Raw genomic sequence first — 2340 nt, forward strand, 5'->3', positions numbered from 1 at the left:
CTCAGCTCCTCCTGCCCCACAGCACCTCCCCGGCCCCACATCTGCCACCCAGAGCACGCTCAGCCCCCCCAGCCCTGCAGGATCCCTACCTGATCCCAGCTGGAAGAGGTGGAGAGTCAGGAAAGGACTGAGGAGGCCCCACGGGCTCCTGGGGAACCCCATCTGCGTCCGGAGCTGGAGAAGAGGGTGGGAAGGGAGGCAGAGGGAGGGCAAGGGGGGGTTACAGCCACCACAGAGGGGATGGGGAAGAAGGGCTGCACCTGCCCCCAACGGGGCTCCAGAAATCCCACCAAACCACCTGCACCCTGACGTCGGAAGGAACCCTTGGTCGAGGGCAGGATGGGATCCACGCACAGCTCCCAGTGCAGCCCCTCTTCTGCCCCACTGCCCTCCCCAAGATTTACTCAAAATCCCTTCCAAAGACTTGAAATTAATTCAATATTCTAATTCCCTTGCAGAAAGGAAATTCACTCACCGAGCTGTAGGAGCTGCACCCAACATCTCCAACCTTTGCCCAGTTTCAGGGTCCGGAATTCTGGGGTGCGGTTTAAGGCTCCACCTCCCACATCATGTTCTTCATCCAGAAATGATCCACATCAGCAAGTCCAGAGTCATAAAAGAAACTGCCAAGGGCAAAGCACCAAAGGGCACCCATCACCCTCCCAGTTCCTGGTTTCAAGGTGGTGGATGTGGCTTTTCCCAGGACGGCACCTCTCCCGGCAGCCTGTGCTGGGGCAGAGACATCGGTGAGGTTTTGCACCCATAAATAAGCAGGATTTTTTCCCCCGCAGAAAGGGCTCATTTTCCTGTGTATGGCCGTTGTCGCAAAGGAAGGAGCAAACCCCCAACCAGATTATGACAAATCGTCCACCTGTGCTGGTTCTGCTCAATCCATTTCTTGGGGTTTTTTCTTGGTGTTTCAGGACATTTATCTATTTGGGAAGAAAACTCGTCAGCCCATCAGCCCCAGAAACCAAAAAAAAGGAGAAAAAGAATGGAAAATGAAGCATGATAGGGATTTTTTGGGAGGCATCTTGTGGAGCTGCGAGCTTGGTTGTGATTTTTCGACATAGCAGAGGAGCCCAGCAGTGTCCCTGCAGCCCCACAGCAGCTGGGAGCTAGTGGGGAGCCAGGGATGAGGGGACAAGAAGGGTTTGGGGGGGCTTTGAGTATCGGGACATACCAGATGTGCCCTGTCACCTTGGCAACACCACATCCCTGCGGACAATGTGTCCCTTGCTGTCCCCAATGTCTTATCTTCTGCATGGGGAGCCCATGCTCAAAAGAAGGAGTGCAGGACAGTTTGGGGGGCTGCACCCATAGCAAGGAGTGGGTACTGGGGGGGGGGTACTGATACCCAGCTCCAGGGGGGTCCCTGGGGTCATACCCAGATGTGGGGAGGGGAACCAGGGTGAGTCTCTGTCCCAGTTTGAGGTAAAACTGAAACAACTTCCCATTTAGTAATTCGACTTCTCAGATCAGCCTCGGCAGGGGAGGAGGGGACAGGAGGGGGGGACCCCAAACTGACCAAGGGGGTGTTCCATCCCATCTGCCCCATGCACACTATAAAAGCTGAGGGATCAAAGAGTCAGCTCTGTCTCCAGTGGCCAGCGCCCAAGGAGGACCCTAACTGGTCGTCTGCCTTCGATCCCAATCTGTGCCTTCCTGACCCCAGAGCTGGAATCCAGATCCCACCCATGGCTGAGTCCAGTCTGGGGCTCCCCAGTGCCTGCTGGTGACTTCATCCTGATTTGGAGAATGAATGGTTAAACGTTGTTAGTGTAGATTTAGTGGAGCTTGACAAATAAGAGAGCCGGGAGCCCAGCATTCCAGAGTGAGGAACGGGCCTTGTCTTGTAAACACAGAAAGGAGAAATGATAATGAGTTCTCAGAAATAATTACAAGAGTTATGCCTATTCCTGGAACTGATTATAATAACCCAGCCCCTATTAATGAATATGTATACTTTCTTACCATAAATGGACGCTTGTTTTAGGACCCGGTGTGCAAGTTGGGAGGAGCAATCCCCCTGGCACCCGGCGCTGCAATAAACATCCCTGCTTTATAACTCTCCGGGAGTTGTAGAGTTTGTTGCCGTGCCTCAATCCTGGGATCTTGATGCAGGTTTGTAGATATTGTATCTATTTCATTGCTTTCCTTTTTATTTTATTATTAATATCTCCTTGAAGTAGGTTAGTTCCTGCTCAACTCGTGAATCTCTATTTCTCTCTCCTCCTCCTCTCCTGGGAGTGAGAGGTGGGGGGAGAGCATCTGCCACCATCATGGGCCATTTTGGCCTCAACTTGAAAGGTACCCTAAATCCCTTCTTCTGGGTTTCTG

At 52.8% G+C, this 2340-nt stretch overlaps 1 protein-coding gene across 1 annotated transcript in view; it reads right to left on the reverse strand.

Annotated features, from left to right (window-relative positions):
• The window catches only part of LOC106892184 (myelin-oligodendrocyte glycoprotein-like), a gene marked incomplete at its 3' end in the record, with an annotated part of 5995 nt that extends 5610 nt beyond the window's left edge, over positions 1-385 (reverse strand). The window contains exon 1 of the mRNA XM_014949197.1: positions 90-385. Coding sequence (XP_014804683.1) covers positions 90-162 — 73 coding nt within the window. The remainder of the gene's footprint in view (positions 1-89) is intronic.
• Between the last annotated feature and the right edge of the window lie 1955 nt (positions 386-2340).

Source organism: Calidris pugnax, unplaced genomic scaffold (assembly GCF_001431845.1).
Source record: "Calidris pugnax isolate Ruff unplaced genomic scaffold, ASM143184v1 scaffold66, whole genome shotgun sequence".
NCBI classification, from domain to species: Eukaryota; Metazoa; Chordata; class Aves; order Charadriiformes; family Scolopacidae; genus Calidris; species Calidris pugnax.